The sequence below is a fragment of a genome, unplaced genomic scaffold, assembly GCF_019419815.1.
Source record: "Pyrus x bretschneideri cultivar Hongxiangsu unplaced genomic scaffold, Pyrus_bretschneideri_v1 Contig22, whole genome shotgun sequence".
Lineage (NCBI taxonomy): Eukaryota > Viridiplantae > Streptophyta > Magnoliopsida > Rosales > Rosaceae > Pyrus > Pyrus x bretschneideri.
Genome location: NW_025999524.1, coordinates 4,390,668 through 4,416,489, shown reverse-complemented (window position 1 = coordinate 4,416,489; position 25,822 = coordinate 4,390,668). Strand labels below are relative to the sequence as shown.

General features: G+C 37.7%; 3 protein-coding genes across 3 annotated transcripts; 1 reads left to right on the top strand and 2 right to left on the bottom strand.

Annotated features, from left to right (window-relative positions):
* Positions 1-836: 836 nt before the first annotated feature.
* LOC103947972 (receptor protein kinase-like protein ZAR1) lies at positions 837-3,578 on the bottom strand. The gene is given in 3 exon segments (XM_048585027.1): positions 837-1,816; positions 1,978-2,356; positions 2,358-3,578. Coding segments are annotated over 3 exon segments (2,148 nt in total). The 5' UTR covers positions 3,452-3,578; the 3' UTR covers positions 837-1,141.
* A 2,882-nt stretch (positions 3,579-6,460) lies between these two features.
* LOC103947964 lies at positions 6,461-9,779 on the top strand. The gene is made up of 12 exons (XM_048585247.1): positions 6,461-6,680; positions 6,757-6,855; positions 6,950-7,034; positions 7,413-7,482; positions 7,858-7,918; positions 7,997-8,050; positions 8,199-8,355; positions 8,462-8,558; positions 8,649-8,758; positions 8,958-9,064; positions 9,216-9,326; positions 9,418-9,779. The coding sequence occupies exons 1-12, from the start codon at positions 6,573-6,575 to the stop codon at positions 9,532-9,534; spliced, it is 1,176 nt and encodes a 391-aa protein (XP_048441204.1). The 5' UTR covers positions 6,461-6,572; the 3' UTR covers positions 9,535-9,779.
* Positions 9,780-22,469: 12,690 nt separating this feature from the next.
* LOC103947938 lies at positions 22,470-24,115 on the bottom strand. Its single transcript, XM_009358920.3, has 3 exons — positions 23,807-24,115; positions 23,481-23,686; positions 22,470-23,015 (listed from the first exon to the last, which is right to left on the bottom strand). Exons 1-3 carry the CDS (start codon positions 23,897-23,899, stop codon positions 22,706-22,708), a joined length of 609 nt encoding a protein of 202 aa, XP_009357195.1. The 5' UTR covers positions 23,900-24,115; the 3' UTR covers positions 22,470-22,705.
* Between the last annotated feature and the right edge of the window lie 1,707 nt (positions 24,116-25,822).

Sequence of the window (25,822 nt, the reverse complement as noted above, 5' to 3'; positions counted from 1 at the left end):
ACAAGTTAGACCATATACATTCGGACAAAGAAACTCTGCTTTAAGTCAATAGAACAGAACACGCAGATTAATTACTAATTACTAATTACTAAACTGATCAAAGGACAGCTGGAATCTTACTGTCTTAATCTTGATTAAATAGTTTGGTGGAGTCCACTCCCCCTGTGTTCGCGCTAAATGGTAGGTACATAGATAGTCAACAATCTTAATCCTACTGTTTAACAACGTGATGAAATCACGAGACAGTTGAAAACACTTACCAGCCAGTTGCTAACAAAAGATAGTTTATATTCTACCTTAAACTAGTCTAAGTTGCGATAAACGAGATTCCAGCTTAGGTGCACAGGTAAACACATTCGCTCTAACAATGTAGCTTAGCTGACATTTGTTGCTAACATAACAAGAATAAATTCCAAGGCTTTTTAGTTAAAATGGTACCTAAGATTGTTATAACTCATCGCTTTGATTCTTGAGATTTAAAATCAATAGAAGTGGTTCATGAGATTGTCTATAGTCAATCATTTTGATCCTTATATGAAAAATTTTCGTTAAACTAAAGAAACCAACGGTTCAAGTGGAGCAGTTGATTTACAAAAATATTCTCAATTTAACTGACGTTTATCACGAAAGGACCAAAATGATTGACAGTGGACAATCTCAGAGACGACTTCTATCGATTTTAAATCCCAGGACCAAAGTGATGAGTTATGCCAATCTCAAGGATCTTTTTGGCTAAAAAGTCTAAATTCAGTGGCGATTATCGTTCATATCCTAGAGGGGGAAGGCAAACCCGTTTCGTTCAATGGTTAAAGGATTATCTGGGAGATAGAGGGTAATGAACAAGAAACAAATCAACAACTTCATTAACCTACAAGGACAACAAGATACAAAGGGCCTGCAATAAGAGCATGAAGATATCATCCTTCACATATATACTAGTTAAGGGCCAATCCATGCACAATCCAGTTAACAATGCTCTTTCAGCAGAACTACCTCAACCTAGCTCTATCAAATAACAGTAAGGAAAGCAGAAATCTTACTGTTGGAATGCCTACGCCAAATACACAAATGCACGATCACTAAGATTGAACTAACCCAAACATCAAGCTTCACAAGTGGATTGAATTCGCCGCATCATATCTCAGACAGCAGATGTGGTCAACCTGTCCAAAGCATCGGAAATATGCCTCATTATTGGTCTCCTTTCAGGGCTGCTGTGAACACAAGCCATTGCGATCTTCAAAACCGCTATAATCTCGTCTTCCTTATCCACGTCGTGCATCAAATTTGGATCTAAAACATCTAAAAGAGGCTTCTTCTCTTCAATGTTGAGCTGAGTCCATTGAACCAGGTCCATTTCTGAGGAACCCACTTGGACTATTGGCAATCTTCCGGTAATCATTTCGAGTAAGATTACCCCATACGAATACACATCCCACTTCTGTGATGGTTTAACCACTTTCAGAGATTCAGGAGCCTGATAACAAGATCCCAAATTGCTGGACAAACTAACCACAGAAGCTTCAGTTGGCGCTGCACTCTTGTGTTGCCTTTCTTGTGATTTTTCAGTGGGGATTCGATTGGATTGTAGAGTTGGGGACCCTCCAGCGATATTTGCAAGGCGTCCAAGTCCAAAATCAGAAATGCGGGGTTCCATGTTTTGTCCAAGCAGTATGTTATTTGGCTTCAAATCTCCATGGACATATTTCTTGGGGCTAAACTCATGCAGATAGACCAAGCCTTTTGCAATTCCCTTCATGATATTCAACCGAACAGACCATGATAGCGGTGTAAATGATACCAGCCCTGGCTTCCCTAACGACATAACAAAACAATCAAATCAACAAAAACACCACACCTATAGTTTTATTCGCAAATCTGAGTTAAATACACCTACCATTAATAAGAGAATATAACAACCACTAACACGAGTATGAATACCCAAAATTAGACAAGGAAAAACGGGTAAGCTTACCAGTGAAGGGCGGTGGTAAGGCTGCCATTAGGAATATAGTCATATATGAGCAGCTTTTCATCAACAGACCAGTAATATGCCTTCAGAGTAACGACATTAGGATGCCTTAGCTTTCCAATTGCTTCAACTTCTGTCTGAAATTCCTTGAATCTCTGGGAACCTCCTTCGCCCAATCTTCTCACTGCCAGGGTGATTCCTTCTTCAAGCACAACTTTGTAAACAATTCCAATTCCACTTTTTCCAAGAACAAAAGCAGACGCCTTAAGAAGCTCGTCCAGATCAAATGCCACTTGTGTATCCAATGCCACTAGATCGTACTGCTCCATATTCTCCGATAATGTCTCTGTATCATCTCTTCTGAAGCACAAGCACTCCTTCTTCCTTACCTCCCTTGCCAAAACCATTTTCATCCTTAACCATACTACGAGCCCAAAACCTCGAATAACAATATGAGAAAAGCAGCCCAACAAGGCAAATGCCAATTACATCACTCACTATAATTGCAATGACAGCTGTTTTACTCAACCCTCTTGCTTTCCCACTCTTTCCACCATTATCGTCAGAATCCCCAGGGGGGGAGTTATCCGGCAGAAACGGAATTGAGGATGGTGGACTAGCACCCAAAACTTCGGAAGAACACGGGTTCTTCAATGGGGGGCCACAAAGACCAGGATTCCCAATAAAAGCAGTTGGTCCTCTGTTCATCAGAGCACCAGTTTGCGGTATTGGACCACTCAAATTGTTATATGTAAGATCAATGTAAACCTTCTCGGGAAGATTTCCAAGGCTAGCCGGGATTGCACCAGAAAACAGATTATGAGACAAATCAACAGTGCCTTGCAAGCTAGACAGATTTCCCATATCACTTGGAATCGAGCCATTGAATTTATTGAAAGAAAGATCAAGTTTTTCTAGAGAAACAAAACCACTTCCAAACCCTTCTGGTAGAAAGCCAGTGAAATTATTCTGACTAAGATCGATGGTTCTGAGCCTCTTGCATTGTATAATCGACGCGGGCAACGAACCATTAAACAAATTTTCTGATAAATCTAGGGATTGAAGGTATTTGAGCTTACCAATCACATTTGGGACAGACCCAGATAAGGAATTTCCATAAAGCACCAAACTTTGGAGCCCCAGAGCTTGGAGAAGCCCAAGGGGCAAGCTTCCGTACAACTTATTGTTCCTTAAATTGACGTGGCGGAGCTCGGAGAGGGCTCCCATGGCGGAAGGAAGAAACCCAGAAAGTTTCTTCTTTGGAATGCTGAGAGAGACAACCCTTTGGTCCTTGCATGTAATCCCATTCCATGTGCAGGGGTTGGAATCAGAGGAGTTCCAGTTGCTCAGAGACCCTTCTGGGTCTTCCGCAATGGACTGCTTGAACGACAAAAGGGCGTAGCCTTCCTCGTTCAAGGAATCCACCAGGGAATGAGAGTTGCAGAGCAGCAGAAGCACCAAAATGAAATTATAGAACATTTCCAGCAGAAAATTACAGAGTCGGAGTTCAAAGGGATTACCTTTACCGTTCTTTCTGCTGCGGAAACCAAGTGGGGGTTTGTGGAGAAAGCTGAGAAAGACAATGGAGGTGAAGGGAGAGAAAGGAAGTGTGAAAGCTTCAACAGTGATGGAGAACGGTAGAGGGGCTCAGCAAGCAAGGACCTTGGGAATATAGAAAAATGGCAAAAGAGAAGTTGGTGTGGGGATCCATATGGAACTGTGTCTCAAATCCCTCCAATTCAATTTGTCGCGATATTTTGTTGGACTCTATGCTTTTGTCCATGGGAACAGTGCAATTTAGTTGTTTATTTTTACTTTTATATTACAATTCTATGCTAATTTATATTAACTTCTAAGTCGAAATTCTATGCTAATTTATATTAACTTCTAAGTCGAAATTCTATGCTAATTTATATTAAAAAGATGGAGTAGGGTTTGAGTTCTAAACATAACGGATTAATGAAAAAGGTTCTAATCACCAAAGTAATTAATTCCTTGCTAACAATGAGGCTGTTGGAATAAACTCATTGAATTTGTATGCTTCAATTAAAATATTTAATCTTGTCGTTCATTACGATCTATCACTTATGATCATTTGTGGAATAGCCCTTATAAACAAATATGGGCTTCTACGGTAGGGTTTGATTTGACCCACAATGGTCTCACATCCACACTGATATTGGTCTCACACTTGAGAGAGATGCCTTACATATGAACGGATTCCTGTATGGAAATAATCGCATGCATCGTTTTTCAAATGGGGTGAAACTATGGGTGAGTATGGATGATACCAAACTATAGGACACCCAATTTTTGTATGTCTGATTGCACAAACACTTAAGCCGCTGCCAATCGGATACTAAATTTTCTTTTAATCACGATGCGGTGAAATGAAGAGCGAGGGAGGCAACTAGCAAGTGGATAAATTTTTCAATGTGTTCGGAATATGAAACAAAATATCACATATCACTGTACAATTGAAAAAACATGTCAATGTACAATTTAAAAAACATATAAAAATTTATATGACATGTGATTTTTCGTTACGTATTCTTAATCTACTGAAAAATTTATACAACAAGTGCAATAGTGCATATTAGAGGGTGATGATTGTTCCACACGGGTTATAAACCGTTAAAGGGGCATAATCATAATCCGGTCCCTTATTAAATTCACTGGAAACATGGCCAAAACTCTTGCTGACATGGCATTGGACAAAAATAGAAAGAAACAGTTGTAAATATCGCGAAAAAATGAAATGGGGAATGGAGATAAATTGACATGTGAACTTCGGTTCAGACTGTGGGAGAGTCTAGAGAGTAGCCGTTTGTCAGTGGTGAGGCCCACTCTATAAAGCTTCGTACTTTACAGAGACTAAAGAGTAAATAAATCATTTTGGAGGGCCTGAGTTGCAATTTGGGAATTCCAGTGTAGGGATTTGGGGTGGCTGGCTGGACCCGAGTTTTGTAAAGGGCAGGACATGGATGGCATTGCCAACGGTTCAAGGTTCAACCTTTTAATTAATTTATGAACTGATTTTAATTAAAAAACAACGTAAGAATAAATAGCAACCGATCAACGTTAATTGATTAATAAGTTAATATGACGTTAATTACTTGTTTGTGTGTCGGTAAATGGCGACTTGAGGCGAGGACAAAGACACAGCAGGCTCCTTCCAGGCCACCACCATCTACAAAAGGAGCTTTACAGCAGAAAGTATCTTTGTCTAATTTAAAGGTTCCTTTTTCTCCACTCGCGTCTGTCTGCAACTGCATTGCCATTGCAAATGAGAGAGACGACGCCAACTCACTGACATATCTTTATACAAAGAATTTTTCTTGGCAGCACCCACAACGGAGAATGGACCTCCATTTTTTAGCAGCAATCAGCCATATATATGTGCCGTCCAATTTCATCGTGCATTTGTTCTTGCTAAATTGGTATGGAGGAAAGTAGGAACATTTTATTTACGTCACAACAATCATCATTGGCAAAAAATTTGTAACTCAAATGGTTTATACGCCAAATTTAAATCTCATTTGTTCGATTTTTCTTTCTGAATGTGCCTGTGAATCAACTCGAGTTCGGCAAATAACAACGGTCTTTCACAATGTTCACTGTTAATGTATAAAATCAGGTTGACCTCTAACTTATCGATGTGTGATCTTCGTAAGGTTGCTTTAGTCACCAAATGTAGATAATATGTAAAAAGATAGAGATATGAAAGTAAACAAAAGATATCCGTCATTCATCCTAACTTGGACTACATCCACGAGGGTAAAGGAATTCTCATTAATAATATAAATTTTACATATTACAAAGGTTCAAGCATAATTACCATTAGTAAGTATTAAAAATGGGTTAAGTGGAATAATGGCATTAGCCCTTAATTGTGGAAAAATGATCTCTTTTTATAATTGAGAAAAATCTTTTGCTTTCGTCTGCTGTCGATGTGTAACTTAATGAACTTTATTCTAGTATTAACATGTATCTTGTTATAATTGGTATCTTAATTGGAAAGCAACTCATGTGCTTCGTCATGAGTGCCAAGCCGACGTTATTTGAATTTGAGAGCATAATTAGGCAGCAGCAGAGACCGTCAAAACTTGGAAATTTTGGAGAAAGAAAAACAACCCCGCTGCCCTCTCCGTCTATCGCGCACGAAAATCTCTCCACGATCAAATAAAATAAAAAATGAGTCAACTCATTCCGATGAACGATCAAATCAATCAGCAAAGCAGCGCAAAATTATTTGAACGACAGACCCTGCAATGTACGACTATGGTGGCTATATAGCTAGGCACTGACAAGTCTAAATCAATTGGGCCCCAGATTTAATGGGCCTTTGTATCGGGCTCCTCAACGTACTAGAATGGAATGGGCCGAACCCCATTATGATCATTTGGGCAGGTGGCGGGACCCATAGTTGAATGGTCCCACAGAACTCTTTAACACAGAATAGAACGACACCGTTTTCGGGCTGCGGACAGAAGAAGACTGAAGAAAAGGAAAGAGAGAGAGGGAGAGAGAGAGAGAGAGAGAGAGAATCCGATGGATGACGACGATGGAGGAGAGGAGACGTCAATGAAGGAAGGCTGTCATGATTGCGCGCCCTAGTATGATGAGCGTGAGAACAAGGACACTAGTGGAAGCCATTCACTCGAGCCCCACGCAGTCCGTCCTCTATCTCGTCGGCGGAGCCTCTCAGGTAACATTTACAGCTAAATTAATGTGTGTGATTGAGAATTTATCATGGTTAATTAATCAGGATTAGCATAAATCAGGCCGTGGCGTGGCTGCTGTCGATTCCCGGAGCATCGAACACGGTCCTGGAAGCGGTGGTGCCCTACTCCAGAATGTCGATGATCCAATTGCTCGGCAAGGTTTTAATTCTTCTATTTCTCGCTCTTAATTGTTTATTATTTCGTCAATTTATGGAATTTGATCGAAATTTGTTTGCTTTCTGTGTTGCTGCAGATTCCGAACCAGTTTTGTAGTGCACACACTGCTGAAGAAATGGCTTCGTTGGCCTACAATCGCGCTCTCAAGCTCTCCTCGCCAGGTTAGTGCTAATTCACACTCACTGGTTCACTATGTGGTTATACATATATAGGGTCCATATATATCTACACGTACATATATACGGTTATAAGTATAGAATCATACTTGAGTTCTGAATTCAGATTCGGATAGTGTTTTAAATCTATGTCTTGGAGTTGCATTTCCTCCAAGCTTTGTACGCTATACATCATTCCATATATATGATTAGTTGGTTGACTAGCTTTGCGTGGCGTGGAAAGCTTCAACTTTCTAGTTGCTCTAGTGCCAAACACTGGATAATGAGGTGGCATCTGTAGCTTAAGTGCCGACGAACACACGCATATTGTTTTAGGTATTATGTGAATGCGGCTCTTATACCCCATCTTTTTCTGTGCAATAGGTTCCCCGGTTCTTGGTGTAGGTTTTACTGCTACTTTGGCTACCTCACGTCCAAAACTCGGAGACCACAGGTATAATTTGAATGTGTGCATATTTTATTTGATCTAGTTGGATATGCACTTGTTGTATGTTCTAGCATGCATAAATAGAGCCACTGAGTAATGATTGCAGAAACAGAGGATCCAGGTAAGAAACTGCATTTTGACATTTGTTGGTTTTCATAAAATCCAATTCGTTTGTGCCATTGTACATATTATAGCTTTGTCTTATGGTTTCTAATTTAAGATATGTTACACACATAACACCTCCCATAAGGGCTTGTTTTATTTATTTAGTGTTTTCTTCATGCTTCGTCAACCTAGGCCTGATTACTTCATTATTTAGTGTTTTCTTCATGCTTCGTCAACCTAGGCCTGCTTACTTCATTCTTTCTTCTTGATGTTTAGGCTTCACTTGTCAACAAGGACATCTGACAGACTTTGGGTGTCAACAGTGACCCTTTCTAAGGTGATTGTCATTTATTATTGTCTTGATTATGATCTTCAAGTTTTCCATTCTCTTATGTCATGCTTGTTGTCATTTTAGGGTCTACGAAATCGAGAGGAAGAAGATATGGTTGCAAGTCATCTTTTACTCAAGGTCTGAGAAAATTTCTACTAGTTACTCTGGGGACCTTATATATAGGGAAATAAAATTTAGCAACGTAATTCTACCCCTTTATTAGCTTCGTAGCTTTGCTAAATGTGACTTGCTTAAACTCATATTTCTTTCTATTAATTTGTTACAGGCAATTGCAAATTCATGCAAAGTTCCCGGGACATTTGTTTCAGAGCTCACTGAATCTGAAGTACCTGATGAATGTGAAACGAATTTTAGTGAAGATGAAGAGTTGGAGCAACTTATTAATGGGCAAATATGCTTTAAGGTGTATCCGTTTTCAAGTGGTAGGATTTAATTAACATAACCTTAGCACTATGTATTCTATAGTTATACAGGTCAGTGTCCTTGGCTGTTTGCATAATGCTTTGTTTTTAATCGACTGTTTTGCAGAACCACACATGTCGACTGCAGAAAGGAAGATAATATTGTCTGGTTCTTTTAATCCATTACATGAAGGTCACTTGAAGCTCTTGGAGGTTGCTACTAGGTACAACAGCTTGCTTTAACTGGCACTCTCTCTTTTCCAAAATTGAGAGGCATGTATAATAATACTCGCCAATCACTCATTTATATGCAGCTTATGCGGCAATGGCTATCCATGCTTTGAGATTTCAGCAGTCAATGCTGATAAACCTCCACTTTCAGTATCAGAAATCAAAGATCGTGTCAAGCTGTTTGAAAAAGTTGGTGAGGCTGATTATCTATGACATTTGTTTGTCTTCCTTTTCCTTTTCCAGGATTTTGAGGGGTAATGAGTCTTTATACGGGATTAGTTGGTGAAATTTTTTGAGGAGAAAATCTTTTCACGTTATATATGCGTATAACATGGATAATGAGTCATTACTTATTTGATGTAGAAGTCATAATTTTTCTCTTTGTCTAACAGGAAAAACAATCATTATATCCAATCAGCCATTATTTTATAAGAAAGCTGAACTTTTCCCGGGCAGTGCTTTTGTGATTGGTGCGGACACAGCGGCGAGGCTGATTAATGTATGCTCCTTCAATGCATATGGTTAAAAGTTAGATGGAGCAGTTAGTTTTATAACAGTTGTATCTTGATGGTGGATATGCATGCTGAAGTTACATATGGAAGTTCTCACTACTTTAATCACTTTTGCGAGCTAATTTTCTTCCCTTACAGCCGAAGTACTATGATGGGGACTACAAGAAGATGCTGGAGATACTTCTTGGATGCAAGAAAACAGGGACCACTTTTCTTGTGGGTGGCCGTAATGTACATGGTGTTTTCAAGGTAAGCTTTGCGATCATTACTGACCATCCATCCATTTTACCGTTCTTTACGAAAGTTGTTTATTCGATCTGTTGTGTAATTACCTCGTCAGGTTCTTGAAGATTTTGATATTCCTGAGCAGTTAAGAGATATGTTCATCTCAATACCAGAAGATAAGTTCCGCGTGGATTTATCATCCACCGAAATTAGGAAACAGCTTGGAAAGTAAATATGTCGCTGAATAAAATGCGATACCAAGAACTAGAGTGTTTTCATATGTTTAAGAGAGGACATATCCAGTAAAAGTTGTACATGGGAGGGACACGGTAAAGGTGACATTGTTTTATACCTATTATTGTGGTGTCATATGTTTACACCTTTCAACATAGCGTCGTGTGAATGGTTAAGAACATCGTCGTCATCTTGCGTGTAACTTGTTCTCACGGCTTCAAGGCATCTGGTGAGTTTGATGGATGTATGCTATGCTTTAGACATGTGACTTTGCCTAACCAAACGCTAGCTCATGGCAACATGTCAGCCACTGGAATCAAAAGGGTCAGATAAGAGAACTACTTGCATTCGGAAAAAATATATTCATTATCCATTGATCATGATAATTACATCCCATTTGTAAGGTTGTAATACAAAGGTAACCTTTATCTTCGAAATAAACAATTCAATCAAAATCAAGTAATAAAAAGTAAAAATAAAACTTTACAAGCTTTTTATCCATAGTTCATGAGATTGTTATAATTCCTCACTTTGGTATCTGCGATCTAAAATCGATAAAAGTGATTCTTGAGATTATTCACGGTCAATCATTAAGTGGTTTTGGAGATTGTTCACCGTTAATCATTTTGGTCTTTTGTGAGAAATTTCCGTTAAATTGAAGATAGTTTTGTCAAACCAACATTCCCATTGTACTGATGGTTATTTCAATTTAACGGAGATTTTTCAGAGAATGACCAAAATGACGATGGACAATCTGAGAGTCTACTTCTATCGATTTTGAATCTTAGAGACCATAACAAAAAGTTATAACAATCTCATTAACCATTTTGGCTAAAGAGCCAAAATTTACAGTTTCCTATTCCCCGGCCAATTTGTTTGTTTCAAAGTTGTGTTCTGCTGCTATCTCACCAGCCACAAGCGTGGTTCTTGGAAGCTGAGTTTCAGTCGCGCGCCGGGTGGCGGTTGCTGATCAAGCACCGCAGCCGGCTCCACAGCCTGCAGTGGCGCAAGTAGAACCGTAAGTATCGTGACCTTTGGTGGAGGCTTTGTCCTTGGGAACACCATCTGCACAGGAGAAGATGATGGCTGAGATAACAACAAAGGTGGCCAGAGCTGCCCACAACATCACGAAAACTGATGCACTCCCGCCGCTTAAACCAGTCCCTCCACCTCCACCTCCGAGCTCTTTCCAGTCCCTCACCATATGAAGTGATAAACTGCAAGCTCCTACCTTCTCTCTTAGAAATGGCTGATAAGGCTTTCTGATAAGCTGACCAACATACTAGTAGTCTAATCTTGTCGAAAGGAGGTATTATATTTCTTTCCAGTTGCCCTCATATATTGTGATTGGTGCCCATTAGCCAATCGCACTTCTCCGCGTTGGAGGGGTGTGCGCGTGTATGTATACGGACACATATTAAAATGGTTAAACTAAAAATATGGTCAGGATCCAAGAAATAATATTAAAGGGATCAATAAGAATAGTGCGCAACGTGCAATTTTTTTTACCAGAAATAACATGTATATCGTCATTTCTTCAAGTCTAGGTAGGTTTGAAGTTATTTGGAAAGACATACTGCACACCTTTTAATGCTTCATTTGCGAGGATAACTAACATGTTCCAAGACTGCTTCCATATGAATACTTAACAAAGAAACACACTTATCTTGAACACACTAACAATGATTGATATCATTGCATCCCATTAATATGTTTGTTAAAGAATGATGATGTTTTGTTATTCACTAAGATCACCATTTCGTTCACTTTTTTTTTCAAACATTTTATTAAACAGTTGGAGGGTATGTATGAAACTAACTCTAATCTTCAAAAAGGCAGCATCCAAGGTATCCATGGACATTCACTGAAGTTCGTAAGATCAGTATCTAAGGTATTCATGAACGTTCACCGAAATCCTCAAGAGGAAGTGATCCCCCCTGCCGCTCAATGCATGCACCACTGGCCCAAAGTGTAAACGAATCATCTTAAGTTTACCGAAATTATGGACCGCATAGTTTGAAAGAGAACGGATGCAGAAAGATGGACACATTATTCCTGGTCTAATTCGGCGATGCCGACTTTGTTTACAAAAATGAGAATAAGTGACCTAGAAAGTGAAGACCTAGAGAAAGGAAGACTTGGGCGCAATCGCCTTTGTTTCATTTAAGATATGAAGCCAAGGATCCGTATTACGGCAAGGACTGTATCAGCATCATCAAGGTGCTGACATTGACAATGCCAGGTCTTCGATTCTGCGTCGTTTCTACTTGGTCTTTTTATTCTCTCTTTTTTTCATGTAGTATGGATAATATTATAAATCCCCAAGGATAATGTGCCCACGTTTGATATTAAATATGCCATTCATTTTCTGTTTTTTTCGAGAAAATGAAGAATTTTGCATGTACTTATATGTAGTTAAGTTATTTTTCATATTGTCAATTAATTTTTTAATGAAATATTTACTTTCTTTATATATATTGTGTAGTACTACAACTTCGATTTTTTCAACCAATTGGACGAGATAGGAGATAAACTGGAACGCTGTACGAAAGCACAACGTGGAAAGTGTTACGGTGAGGTGGGGAGGAAAATGGGTTTTCTTGTTTGGGTCATAAAAGAATTAATATAGGGCCGTCGAAGCCGAAAACGCAAAGAGACCCAAAAGAATCAAATAGAAGAGAGACCATGACAAAGACAGAAGAAAAGAGTAAGAGAAAGGAGGAGGTGGTGGTGCTCTCAATCTCATCCTCTCTCGGCCAAGTTGACACGGTGCAGCTGAATGTTGATCAAAATATCATTTATGGTACCAAGGTCTACACGATAAACAACTCAAAACATTTCAGGATATGTTGGGGTCAACACTAATGTTTTGCCGTGCCACGAAGTGCTAGTTAGTGTGTCATGTCATGCATTTTTCTAACACTTTGACACGCTAACCCTCACATTATGGCACGCCAAAACATCGCTGTTAGCGCCGACACTAGCCTCGCTTCTAAATTATTCCAAAATATATAGTAGGCAAAAGTGTTGGCAAAATGCATGTAAAAGGAAAAATGATCTAAGAAAGAGTGGACCCCAAAGCCTTAAATTATTTTTTTGAAAAATTACTACAACATAGTAGGCAATTATATATGAAGAATTCTTATCGATACGAACATGTTTACTGATTGATCTAAAAATTTATAAAGGTTATTACCGGTAAGAACAATTGTAATTTTCTACTATACTAATGAATGTGTTGTTACCGGTAAGAACACGTTCATATATGACTCGCATCTTGTTTTGTCCTAATTTCTAAAAAATAACGTAAGTTAGTGACAAAAATAGTTCAGTCCTCACCTCCATTTCGTTAACCAAATCAAATATTTGAATGCTGTGATTCCAAACTGCAAATCCCAAGCTTTTTTATAAGAGGTTCTGTTTGGTGCGCTAGTTGGATGGGATGTGATCAAGTAAATTATATTTGAGTACCAACCATTGTTTAATGCGCCTAAACAATATCACGGATGAGATAAATCTAGGATAACAGGGGTTTGGGTTACAAGTCCAGAAGCAAATCGCGCTCGTGCCTCCGTTTTGATGCCTTCTCCTCACTGCATCATCTTCTGCTCATCTTCCTCGACATGGATTGATGCTTGATTTTCGTTGTGGGTAGCGATTGTTGCGAGTTGACTTTTGATCTTTGCTAGATCGCGATCGTTGTTGCAGTCTATTTGCAGATTATGCCTGTTGGTAGAGAGATAGTTGCTAGAATTTATACAGTCGATGCCACTTAATGACACAAAATTTGTTGTTGCAGTTGAAAGATATTTTTTAAATGTTTTTCATATTCCAACCTATCTAATTGACTTGTTTATACCAGACACTGGACATGTATCTCAACCTTAACCTTCAAATTCTACTCTAACAATTAAAAAACAATAACCTTCATGTCCTGTCCACTAAATGAGCCGTGAAGATCGTTTCCATCATAGAAACAAACTTGGTCAGAACATTGGAACTAGGGTTATATTATTCAGGCAGCGACTAACAGATATTTTTCTTTTCCTGTCCAATTTCCTTTTATTTAACCAATAGATGAACGTGCAATTAATCTGAAACTCAAAACCCTAGCATGGATGGTATGTAGCATAAATAGTAGTATATATAAATCTATATAAGAATATAAGATCGATATATATTTCTTGTTCACGACGTACATCTATGCCGAATTCAATTAGAAACTCATCCTACATGATTTAACACAAACTAAAATGAGTAATTCTGCCCAAAATTAAGTCTCATAAATCTCGATGAACATACATGTATCTACAAGTTCTATCTTGAGTAGCCTCTGAGAACGTAATTCACCCAACTAAATGCATTGCAATTTTGTTTATTATGTGATGAAGACATAAACACGTAAAAGGTAGACAAACTCATAAGTGTATACAATCTAACTAGCAATGCCATTCAATAATCTCTTAGGGTGCAAGCAAACATGCATTAATTATCTTGACGAGGAGAGATTTTTCAATGTATTCTTAGTTATGTAATAATATATGACATATATAATTGTATTTCGAGCATACTAAAAAACTCGGCTTCACATTGTTCCCTTAAAATAACATTGGTGTGAGTAAGTTGAGAGACAAAACAAATTTAAAAAAAAAAACAGTCAAGTTGATGGGGATGAAGCTCCCCGAGTAGACACGAGTCATTTGTGTAGACGTGTGCCATCCAGGGTCCGACATGTAGCCCACACTACAGAACAGCAGTGCTGATCAAGGATTCTGGAGATACGCTGAAGACTAAGGGAAAAGCTGCTATGGATTTATACGGGCAAACAGACAAACTCATCATCATGTTACTGATTACCCGAAAATATTACGCATGTACAACCACAACGCGCCAAAATTTCGCGCATGCGTATGTAACGCAATCCCGCAGTATTATTGATTCACCATCTTCTTGTGTAAGATAATTTTAATAACATATTTATATATTTACGTACATGAATAACCCCGTAACATATCTTCTCGAAATAATATTTCCTTATAAATCTACCTCTTGTTCCTACATTGTCTTTACTACTAGTTGGTTTTTTGTTGGTTCATTTCCCGCTATCTCTAGCTCGTGCATGATTCATGGATTTTGAAAACTAAAACTTACAGCACCACACATGATCACTAGCTCCAACTCTTCATAGCTACGAATATATCCCAAATAGTGCAGCTTTTGCCACTCTCTCTCTCTCTCTCTCTCTCTCAGATGGGAAGATGGATAACCAAAGCGTTTAGAAAATTATAACTCTCAGTTTGAGACTGCGATGAAGAGGCTAGTTGAGTGCTGGTGGAAGAAAAAGAGCTTTGAAGGTTCTCTATCAGTTTCTCTGACAAACCCCTTTGGACTCATCTCTCTCTCTCTCTCTCTCTCTCTCTCTCTCTCTCTCTATTTGTAAATAATATATACACACATAGCGGTGCACCTCTTTGAGTTGCTTTTATTTGTTTGTTTGTGGCCTGAGCTGCTAAAGTCAAGTGGCGTTTACACATTATAGTTAACATGCGCAACCAATTGCCCGACTGGAAAACTACCATCGCCAAGTCGTCCACCACCACCACCACCACATATGAGGGTGAATACTCTCAAGGTTTTCCGTATGAAAATTTCGGTGTGCTCCCTATTGATTCGGTTGTCCTTGACCCTCCAACTGATAATGCTCATTGGAACAATACTAGTAGTAGCATTAGTGCAACTGCGGCAGCTGGAGGAGGAGATGACCATAAACATTTTCAAGAAATATTTCAGAATTTGTCGAATATTCAGCTTGATCCATTGTTACAAATGCAGCAGCCCACACCCAATATTTTCTCGCACGACAAAGAGGTTATGTTGTGTGGGTTAAGCTTGGAAAAAGGAGAATTCAGTGGAAAGACGACGACGTCCCATGAGATGGTCCGTACATATTTAACTTAACTAACTAGTTCTAACTAATGTGTGGAGTTCTCGTATTTCTTGTTAATTAATTATTTTTGTTTAATTAGGAGACTAAACCTGTAATACTTTCTGGAGAATTTAAGCCAAGCAAAGACGAACGGCCCAAAAGACGCCGTGCTACTGAACTGCATAATATGTCTGAGAGGGTGAGCCAACCACCCACCGCCAACTTATATACTTTATTTTACTAATCAAACTAACTTAATTAATTACGCTTGCTTGTTTTCATGAGTAGATGCGTAGGAACAAAATCCGGGGGAAGCAGAAGGTGCTACAGGAGATTATACCCAACTGTAACAAGTTGTATATATATACGTATATAATGGCTTCTTTCTTCCCCTTGCCGCTTAATATATATTGATGTTAAATTAGCTTCGATCGATCTAGAGATGGTACCCACAAAACTATTTGTTTGTATATATAACTTCACTTATCCGACTTCTAACATAGGTGCCACCCCACTGTAATTTGTTGTGATGTATTGTTGAGAATGAGTCCCACATTGATGGGATAAGGGACATTGCATGAGCTTATAAGAAGTTGGGCTATTTCCCATATTTTCAATTGGTTTTATGGTGGAACCCCAACTTTCTTCATGGTATTAGAGCAGATTGTCCCACCTATGAAGCCAAACACTACAATTTAGTTTTTTTCTTCTTTGGTAACAACTATTATCTGTTATGAGTAGAAAAAAAACACTTTAAATCAACAATAATTAAGTAATAATTCAATCATCAATAAACACATCATTTGGTTTAACAATTTAGTCTATCTTGTAATAGATTAAATTTCTAAATCAAATTTGCAAATCTGTTATGACTAGAAAATAAACACTTTAATCAACAGTAATTAAGTAATAATTCAATCATCAATAAACACATCATTTGGTTTAACAATTTAGTCTACCTAGCATTACCTTTTAATTAATTTGTAGATTGTTTATATATTACATATATATATATATATATATATGTATTTAATAATCCAAAAATATTAAAAAATTCGGAAAAAAAATGGTTAATTATACCAAATTTCGTGGAAGTCTCAGATTCGCTTTCCACTAATCATAAGTTCAGTAGGTATCAATTAGGGTAAGTAGTTTTGTATGGCCAAAGAGCTTCAATGCTTAAGCTAGCAAAGTATTTTTAGTATGCCATCTGGACAGTGTTAGTAGTAATTAATACGATGAATGATTTGTAATTAGCAATTACTTGTAAAAAAAGAGTTTATAGTTTCGTGGAAATTAATTTTCCATAAATTAAGATGATCTTCAAGAATCCGGCTTAGATGGGTAACTAAACATAATTAAACAACTAATTAATCACACCAAATTAAGCTAATCTAAATAGACCTAGCAGATTGTTGACTCGTGTATTCATCATCTCTAACATTAAGCTGTTGAATCTGTTGACTGTGCAAGGTGCTGATTAAGATGAACAAGCTAGCTGAGACTGACTGATGATCTTCTTGTATATTATTTTCCTTTGTTCATCTGTGCCTTGAAGTATTTATTTAAAACTTTCAAGACTACTGAATCAAAGATACTGCTTTTCCAGTTTTAGACAGACCAAGCTTCAATGCTGGACGATGCGATTAAATATATCAAATCCTTGCAGCTTCAAGTACAAGTATGTCCTGACATCTCTTTTCCTTTTTCTTTTCAATTAAACTTTTAATTGCCTTAATTAAAATGTTGTTATAAACATCAGATGATGTCCATGGGTGGAGGAGCTGTGTACCAGACTCCAAATTTATCATTTGCTGGGATTCAAGGCACGCAAATGTCCCAATTTAAGCCGTATTTTCCCATGGGACTGGGACTGGGAACGAGCAATGCGTATGAAATTGGGATGGGATTGGGAATGATTAATATGTGTTATACAACAGGCCTTCCAACCATGTCAGTTCACTCAGCAACTGCAGCGTTGCCACTGATGTCTGGACCAGGAGTTCTACCTGTTAATCCTCAAGTGCAAATGCAAATTCCATTCCTTGCTTCGCAAGTAATGCCTAGCACGACCGCGGCTACATCAAATATGGTTCAGCCACGATTTGCTACAAATTTCTCCCGCATATTCAATTATGCTAACCAAGCTGGAGAGTCTAGTTCACCAAACACAGCTAGTGACAACGAGAAAGTGCCATTTATAAACCAGGTGCATTTTCTGTCCCCTTATTCTCCGTTTCATTATGTTGAAAGTTATTTGCACATTGTCTTATTCCGTCGTTAATTTCGCTTTTGATTACGAGAGAGTACTTTTCAATCTTTGTAGAAATCTAAGGTGATGGCTAGTCATGTGGTGACACCCACATCGAATCAGTGACAACAAAGTAGCAGACAGTCACTAAAATGAAGCAGGTTACCAAGGTTTTTATATATATATATATATATATATATATAGTTGCTAGAGTACTGATGATGTTCCATGCCAAAGTACTTATAAAAATTTGTTCGAGATTATTGACTCTGAATCAAATTTATTCAGGTACTAATGATTTTATGATTTGACGAACTACTATATCTAACTTATTCTTCTCTCGCTTCTCGCCTTGGAATCTTGTTAAGAAACAATCGGTACAAGTCCTTCACATCTTGGATGCGTTTGGCAGCAAATGTATCCAGATGAGCACCATATCGCTCATACAAAGCTGGCACTGTTCCTCCAAACACGATGACTTCATACCGATAACACAGAAAACGATCAATTAGTCTCAAACAAGATTATTAATCAAACTTTAAAACTATCGATCTGCAATAATGTATTGTGTGTGTAGTGTATTGGCGTTGGTCTGGTCGGAGATCTCACTCGTATATAAAAGGTTCAGAAGGCTGATATGATTTCCAATAACCGACAATATCCATAGACAAGCCATTGCCTGCATGTATATTGAGCACTTATCAATGTCAAAATCCTTGGAGAAAGGTCACTGGTCAGGGTACGTAAAATGTCGAAATCAAGTAAGATTACTTACCAAAAATAGGAGTTTCAAGTCTTTTCCAGATGAAATTTCCAAAACGTTGAGCAAGAACAGGTTAAATATTTCGAACAAGTATCTACAAGTCGATTCCGATGAGAGTTTAATGTCATCCAAATGAGGTGGAACAAAACCAAACCTAACAAGGAATTACGATGAATAACGTTATACAAACAGAAACTAAGAACCAGAAACCGGATTAGATACTGATGTTAATTAAGTGGACAGATTATATTATTAAAAAACAGATTACCGAGCGATTAGTCTCGCTCCTCCTTGCTGCAAGAAGAAAATACCAAGCATGGTGATCGTGAGGGTGTTACAAAGAATAGTAAGAAACTGGTATTCTAGTACTTCTAAAAAAATCCATATGCCTGTGAGCGCGCTTAAGATTAAAGCAGATATTATCTTGTTCTTCCATAATAATATGTTAGCCACTGCAAAAATCAAATTCAAGTAACGAAATAGTTATCAAACATGTCCTAAATGGTTACGTTGCAAATGAAATTACAGAAGTTACCTTTTCCTCCTCCAAGAATGGCACGAATATGAGACATGGTTGTGTTCAATGCGACAATGTTAATTACTACTAATTTTCTGCTAGGCCTACATCTATAAGCTTATTTATAAAAAGGAAGAAATTAAGGAATGGGCAATTGGCATGGCGCAGAAGATTGGTTCTTCCTCGCATGCCTATTTCAAATTAATGCTTATATGTATTAATAAAAATCTTCATGCAGGCACTAAATCTTACATTTTCGTGCAAGGAATGTTAAATGTCGTTTAATGATTTTGAATGTCACAGTTTTTTGAAGTAGAAAGTTGAACATTAATATGGAGCAGGGCATTCCTACCGTAGTTTATTTGCAATAATTCAATTTATTAGCACTTTAAAATAATCATCTTGCGTTAAACGGTTATGAGAAAAAAGTTAAAAACAGTGAAGTGAGGAATGAGATGGCTGGTTTTTAAGGTTAAATTCTAATAGCATTTCATTTTCCTAAGAAAAAACTATGAAACTCTTGTTTGGTCACAGAAACTATGAAACTATCCAGGAAAAACGAAAGAGTACGGCTATGTACTCAACTTAACTGGGCTTTGCCATTTGTTTGGACCTTTCTTCTCCAACGATAGAGGACCAATCTTTGGACTTAGTTATTTTTGTTGGTCCAATTTTTGGATTTAAAGACGGGGAAAAAAACATCATATTTCTAGCAGTTTAACTTTAAAGATGTCATGTAAATTAAAGTGCGTGAAGATCTTTTTATAATACCAATTTATTTTACAAAAGTGAAAACAGATAAGAAAGTTAATCGTAATTTACTCGTGGGTTATGTGATTGGACCACATTGGTTATAATTATAACGGGTGCAGAGGATATGAACACGTTGATCACCGATAAGCATGCTCCAACTATCATCATTAGTGCTCCTATGGAGAGAATTTTCAATATTTCTAAAACACGGAATAATATGTCATATATTAACAAGTAATGAGAATGTTTTTTTTTCATAAATCTTTCATTTTATATAATAACATATAATGTATTTATTCATATCCAGAGTACACTGAAAAACCTATCGCGCATAAGGCATGCATAAATTCATATAATCTTGAAATCATTTTGGATCCAAAAATTCTTTGACCATTGACCAAATGAAATTAGTACTTCTGTTGAACATATTTCACATGTACGATTTTTCGGTGTTGGGCTAATCATCATGACAACGCGAGTGTAAAAGTAAAAGTAGGGAATTTCGCTTTAATAAAAAAAAAATTAGGGGGAGATTGGTCGTGATCGAAGTAAAATGCTGTATAACTTTATATTGACATATAAAACTAAAATATATGTTGACACATTTTGTTTGTGAATTTGATCTTTAATATGAAGTTTTAGTTTTGTGTACGTAAATAATATAATCTTGTAAATATGAGTTATATAGATAAGTCGCAAGTCGTTTTGCATTTTTTCACGTATAAACTTGTAATGAGAAGAGTAGTGTACTACTACTAGCGTATGATAACGCTGTTGAAGATCCCCAACTAATTGGAAAAGGGATCATCTTTGGATTTCCTTTTTCTTAATTCACCAAGTTCGGGGATCCGAACTATTGAAAGTTGATCCAACAGTTAAAGTTATCATAACTTATAAAGTGGACCCTTGTTTGTAGCCGTTGGATCAAATTTCAACAGCTTGGATCCCCGGACTTAATGAATTAGGAGGAAGGGATCCGGAGAGGATCCCTTTCCAAGTATTTGCACTAATCACTATCCCTGGCCACTCTTCTATAAATTGGCAAGAGATGGAACTGAGCTTCACCTGCACTGCACCAAAGTTTATACAGTAGGCAACATACATTGCTTCAACTTAAGCTTGAAGATGATGAGATCAATGTCTTACTGTAACGTTGGAATATTGTGCCTTGTAGTTTTTCTTGTCGTGGTCAGTGAAACCCAGGTGGGTGAGGCAGCCGTGACTTGTAACCCAATGGAGCTAGCCCCATGCGCCGCCGCAATCATGTCCTCGAACTCTCCCACCGCCGTGTGTTGCGGAAAACTCAAGGAGCAGAGCCCTTGCCTCTGCCAGTATGTGAAGAACCCCAACCTCCAGAAGCTTGTCAACTCCCCAAACGCCAAGAAGGTCGCCGACACTTGTGGTTCCCCATTCCCCACATGCTAAGCTTGATTAGCCTTTAATCTCAGCTACCACTTTCTTATTTATCGTCTTAATTATCAGCCGCTAATAACTAATAGTAGTGGCGTTTTTGTGCTTGTGGGAGATGGATTTATCATGAATTGGAAGCCTTGAACTTGAAGGTATATTAATGAAGCTTTTTACTAAGTTTTTTTACGTAGGCCTACAGTTCAATCCAATCTTTCGCGTTACATTTCACTCCAGCATAAACGTCCAGCTCATTGAGCTCAAGAAACTTGATCTAATTTTCTTAAAAATAAAGAAACTTAATGGATCCGTTGATTAAAAAAAAAAAAACATTCTGGATTGTTCGCCGATTTGTTGATAAAAGTAAAAAATTCAATTCATTTAAATAGGTCGGCAATAAGGCTAGCATTACATTATGGCGACCGTTGTATACCACTAAAGCTGAAGGAAAAATTTTATAAGATGACAATAAAGTCAGTAATGCTTTATGACACAAAATGTTGGGTGTTCGAGCATCAACAGTGCAAAAAATGAGTATAGTAGAGATAAGAATGCTTTGTTAGATATGTGGGCACACGAGAAAAGACAAGATTAAGAATGCAAATATCTGAGGTAAAATGGGAGTGGTTGCAATTAAATATAAGATGAGAGAAAATCGGTTACGATGGTTTGGACAAGTGAAGCAGAGACCTAAGATGCTAAAAAATGCAATTATAAGACAAAGGCTCAAGGAAAAATAGGTTTAGAGCAAAAGAGGTAGAGGAAACCTAGGAAGACTTGGAAATAGACTTTAAGAAAAGACAGAGTACTTGAAGCTAATGGAAGACTTTACACAAAACCGAGCACGGTGGCATTCTAGGATTCATCGCCAACCCCACTTAATCAGATAAGATTTTGTTGTTGTTGTATTTAAATAGCACCATTGATGCCAATTAGTACTGTTGTCTAGTGATATTTCTCTTCACTTGTAGGTGAAAAGTTATATTCAATTTTCGTGAAAAGCAAATTCAAATCAAATTATTATTAATAGCCTACCCATCCACTTGTACTCGAGTTCGAAACTTTCAATTTTCTTTTTGCAGCACATCACAACAGAGAGATGATAAATTTTTAAGTATCTAATCGATATCTGATAACGATGTCGTTCACTTTTTATCAATACGTTGTTAAGATATTTGTTATTGATTAGTTTAACAATTGAAATTTGGTTTATCATCATTTTTTACAATTACTTAACAAAACAACGAGTCCCCTAGAGTTAGTTCCTCTCCGACTAAAATTTTTTTTGGGTGCTGTTGCCTGATCCAGAGAACCAATGTCAAACATAGATATGTATAATACCAAAACACAACACACATGAGTCAAATAAATATGGGAAATCAAGCAACCAGCAAAAGTTGGGGAATGTATATGACTGGGGAATTACTTCCACTTCTAACATATATATGATAACATAGCACATACAAGTCTTTAGCTCATTTCATATTTGCTCCATCCATTTCTTTCCCCTCGATCGACAAAAGCCATCAAAACTGCAGAACTAATAGCGGAATTATACCTTCTGAAATCCACTGGCTTGTTGTTGCTGCTGCTCATGCTGCCCGTAGTTAGAACTGCTCATGTCAAGGCCTTCATTTCGGTGCTTCTCCCATCCCCCAGTATCAGCTTTGGAATGTGCCCAGTAGTAAAGACTTGACCCTGCCAGTGACAACAGCGTAAGAGCAGCGCCGGCGGCAAACACCCCTTTGCGCAGAGTAGCACAGGACAAGTCATCTGCGTTAAAGATTCCCCGGTACTTGGTGTGGTATGCATTCTTTGCCGACCCAGCCAACAAGCACGCCTCCGCTCCCAAAAAGGTTGTCCTGATTAATTCACAGTTCAGAAGCTTCAGATTTTGGTTTAGCAAAATGAAGCAAATGGGATTGCTATTTACACAAACACAATACTAGAGTAGAGAACTACATTCACTCATGGACCAAGCACAGTACACTAACAATGCAACGACAAAGCCTTATCTCACTAAACGAAGCCGCCTGTATGAATCTTAGAACGTCATAGTACTCAGTTTTGCGTCAAGTCTTTAGTTATCTCCAAATCAGATTCCAGAAAAATACAAACAATTAAAAGTAAATGACAATGTGTAACAACTCAACAAGCAAGCAATTAGATCATCCAAAGGAACACTATACCAACCAAGTGACCAAGTCAATTAGTTACTTTGACTATTTCTAAGATATGGAACTATTAAGACCGTTGATCAAATAATTAAACCAAGATAAAGAAATTAAAAATGGTTAAGGAGAGGGGGATAAAATGGGTAAAATCACCAGGAGAAGACGAAGAAGAAGACGGTCCAAGTCGTGGAGGAGCCAGTGACTAGACCTTTGCCGCAACAGAGACACCTGGTGACGCCGTTAAGCACCGCCTGGCTGACCAGAAGCAGCCCACACGCCGCTAATCCGTACACCGTGGAGGCGTCCGTGCCGTACACGCAGTAGGTACGCTCGTCGTACTCATCGGGCACTATCTTCGCCTAATTCAGAGACACAAACACAAACAGTAACAGTTAGGGTTTGAAGTACTTAAATATAAAAATTAAAAATTAAGAATTAAAACTTAAAACGGACAGACAGAGGGAGATGGGGGTGGGTACCGTGCTACGGCGCCGTTCAGCGCCGACGGCGAAGATGAAGGCGATGAGGTGGAGGGAGGTGACGATGGCGACTATGGGTATTGAGACTGCCATTGTTGTCTCTCTCTGCAAGAGTGTGGCGTTGGTAAACTGAAATATCACTCTCTGCTTTTGAAGAAAAAGAAAAGAAATTTGGGCAACTTCCTTTTCCTTTTGTTTATTTTTTGGTTTTGGCGAAGAAAAATGGGGAATTTGTCGCTGCTTTTTAGATGAGGTTGGATTTGAATTTCCTACATTTCGAGTTTGAGTAACCTGCGATTTGCTCTTTGAATTATCATTCAATTTTCAATTTCTCTACTCAACTTTTTCATTTAAAAATTACAGATTTAAACTAATTTTTTTTGGCCGATTTGCCCCTTACTGTTAATTTTTCATTCATTCCATCCAAATTTTTGTTAAATAGAAGCATGTGCACAACATGTGTGAGTAGTTCGGTCGCTTCATTCTTTAAAATAATTTAAAATCTTATATTTCTAAATTATAAACCTATGCAAATATATGTGATTCTATAACTTTTGTGTGTGAATGTCTAGTGAAGTGACAGTTTTGTTCACAAATGAGAGTTACATGATTTGCACATGATAAGAATTAACGTTAATTTGGATGAAATCTATGAAAAACTAATGATAGGGGGAAATTGACCTAAAAATTAGTTTAAGTCCTTAATTTTCCAATTAAAAAGTTTATGAGAGAAATCAAAAGTTGGATGATAGTTTAAGGGGCAAATCGGCAGTTTACTCTTCGAGTTTCAAGCTTCAAACTTTTTACAAGGATCAAGGAGTGAGTGAGCTCCACTCGTCTAACAACAAATAAAATTGTGGCACAAATTGATTACTTTTTCAAGTATTTGGCAATTGTTGAATAATTAGCAAATTTTCCCTATAATTTTGAGGTTAAAATGTTTTTCTCTAAAAGATAACTAGTTTTTTGCCACACGCGTATACGTGTGACAATTAATCTTTACGCCGAGTTATTGTAGATCTTTATTTGGATAAATTTTTCAGTTTGTCGAAAATTCATTTCAGTACACCAAGCATATGAAAATAATTGATTATAAACTTAAACGAAAAAATTTCAAATAATTATATCATTGTACTTGTTATACCGGATTATACGTATCCGGAAATAGGTTTTGGACAAGTTGCAAGAGCGCAGGTTGGATTGTCGGATTGCCAGATTCCCGGGTTGTCATACCGGAAATAGCAGGTCACCCTTTTAAATCTTGGATGTTGATTGGTCCCCGTGCCACAGTCCACATCACTAAACCAGCAACAACTATTTAATCTCAAAATTACCCCTTCTATATTGGGCCAACATTAAAAAACAGCAGCCCATCCCATCTTGGGCCTCCACTGTATGTTAGATAGGGTCTATCACATGGTATGGGCCAGCATTGTGTATTGGAAGTGGTGATTAACTGTGACTTGTCACTAGTTGTTCCCTTTATTATTAAAAAAAAAAAAAACCCACCACTAGTGAAAGTGAAACCCCACAAATAAGATAGAAGCTTATATCGAAGATGTTACTGTGGCAATGCATGCTAGACTGCATGGACTATTTCTACGTGATAGTACATAACATGTCATTGCATTGTTACTCTCCTTTCCCGGAAATCTTCTTTTCTATAAACCTTTCTATGCTTCAATTTTGTTTAACTATAAATCATTGTTGAATAGATGTTCAATCCACATAAGCGATCACACTAAAGTTCACCTATTGATACTCGTATTATTTTTACATCTCACTAATACTTGATCCACTTAAACGATCATACCAGTATTCACCTATTGATACTCGTGTTCATAAAAACACGATTCAGTGATTCTCAGCTTGACCTTTGGATTTAAGGCATCATCCAAAATCCTAATAATTAGTAATTATCCAAATTCCCTAAGACAACGCTAAGCTAAACAAGATGGCACGAAAATAAAGGATAATTGGCCAATTCCTTTGGCATACATATGTTAGATACGCGGC